Here is a 721-nt window from a genome sequence, read left to right on the forward strand (position 1 = left end):
GCCCCCCCCATCCATAAGCAGCTGCCTGACAGTAATTACTCTTGGTTTGGCATTTTTACAGATGTCATTAGAGAAAGAGGAATTTGCTCTTAGCTCATGTCGTGCCATCGCAGGGGTGTTTTGCAGAGCAGATAACTGTTCCTCGAACACTTGGCTCATCCTCTGGTTTCTCCACAGCCCATGCTGGATGCGGAGCTTCTCTTCACTCCAGTCAAGAGCAAAGCCCAGAAGTTTGCAGCAGTGGAAGCACTCAATGACCTGATTGTATTTTCTCCCCTTTCTCCCTCTGGGAAGAAATAAAGAGTGACTTGAAATTCCAAATGTGTAAATTACACTAACAAAGCCCCACGAAGGGTATCTGGAATGCAGCCTGCTGCCCTTGAAGGGCTGTTCCAAGAAAATGAATTCCTGTAGTATTTTGTAGTGGAACTTACTCAGCTGTTGTGTAATGTTTTATGGTGCAGTCACTACGCACTGTAAGTACTGGTGTATGTCAGTAGCAGGGTGTTTGCTGGTTGTACCTGCAGCATCCAGTGATCGCTCATTCTGCAACCTGAAATATTTTTATTTTTGTATAATTTCATGTATTTCCTGTCAAATTCACGTTGTAAAACTATTCATCTTGAAGCTTTCCTGACCTGACCTTCCCTACCTCATGCGTTGTTTCTGATGCGAGAGCACCTTCTGGAGGTAAGACTCAGCCCGTTGTCCTCCCCCCAGC

General features: G+C 45.5%; 1 protein-coding gene across 1 annotated transcript in view; it reads left to right on the forward strand.

Annotated features, from left to right (window-relative positions):
• DLGAP5 (discs, large (Drosophila) homolog-associated protein 5) overlaps positions 1–300 on the forward strand; it is a 17,269-nt gene extending 16,969 nt beyond the window's left edge. The window contains exon 19 of the mRNA XM_010131223.1: positions 178–300. Coding sequence (XP_010129525.1) covers positions 178–300 — 123 coding nt within the window. The remainder of the gene's footprint in view (positions 1–177) is intronic.
• The last annotated feature ends 421 nt before the right edge of the window (positions 301–721 follow it).

This window comes from Buceros rhinoceros, unplaced genomic scaffold (genome assembly GCF_000710305.1).
Source record: "Buceros rhinoceros silvestris isolate BGI_N320 unplaced genomic scaffold, ASM71030v1 scaffold25802, whole genome shotgun sequence".
Taxonomy (NCBI): Eukaryota; Metazoa; Chordata; class Aves; order Bucerotiformes; family Bucerotidae; genus Buceros; species Buceros rhinoceros.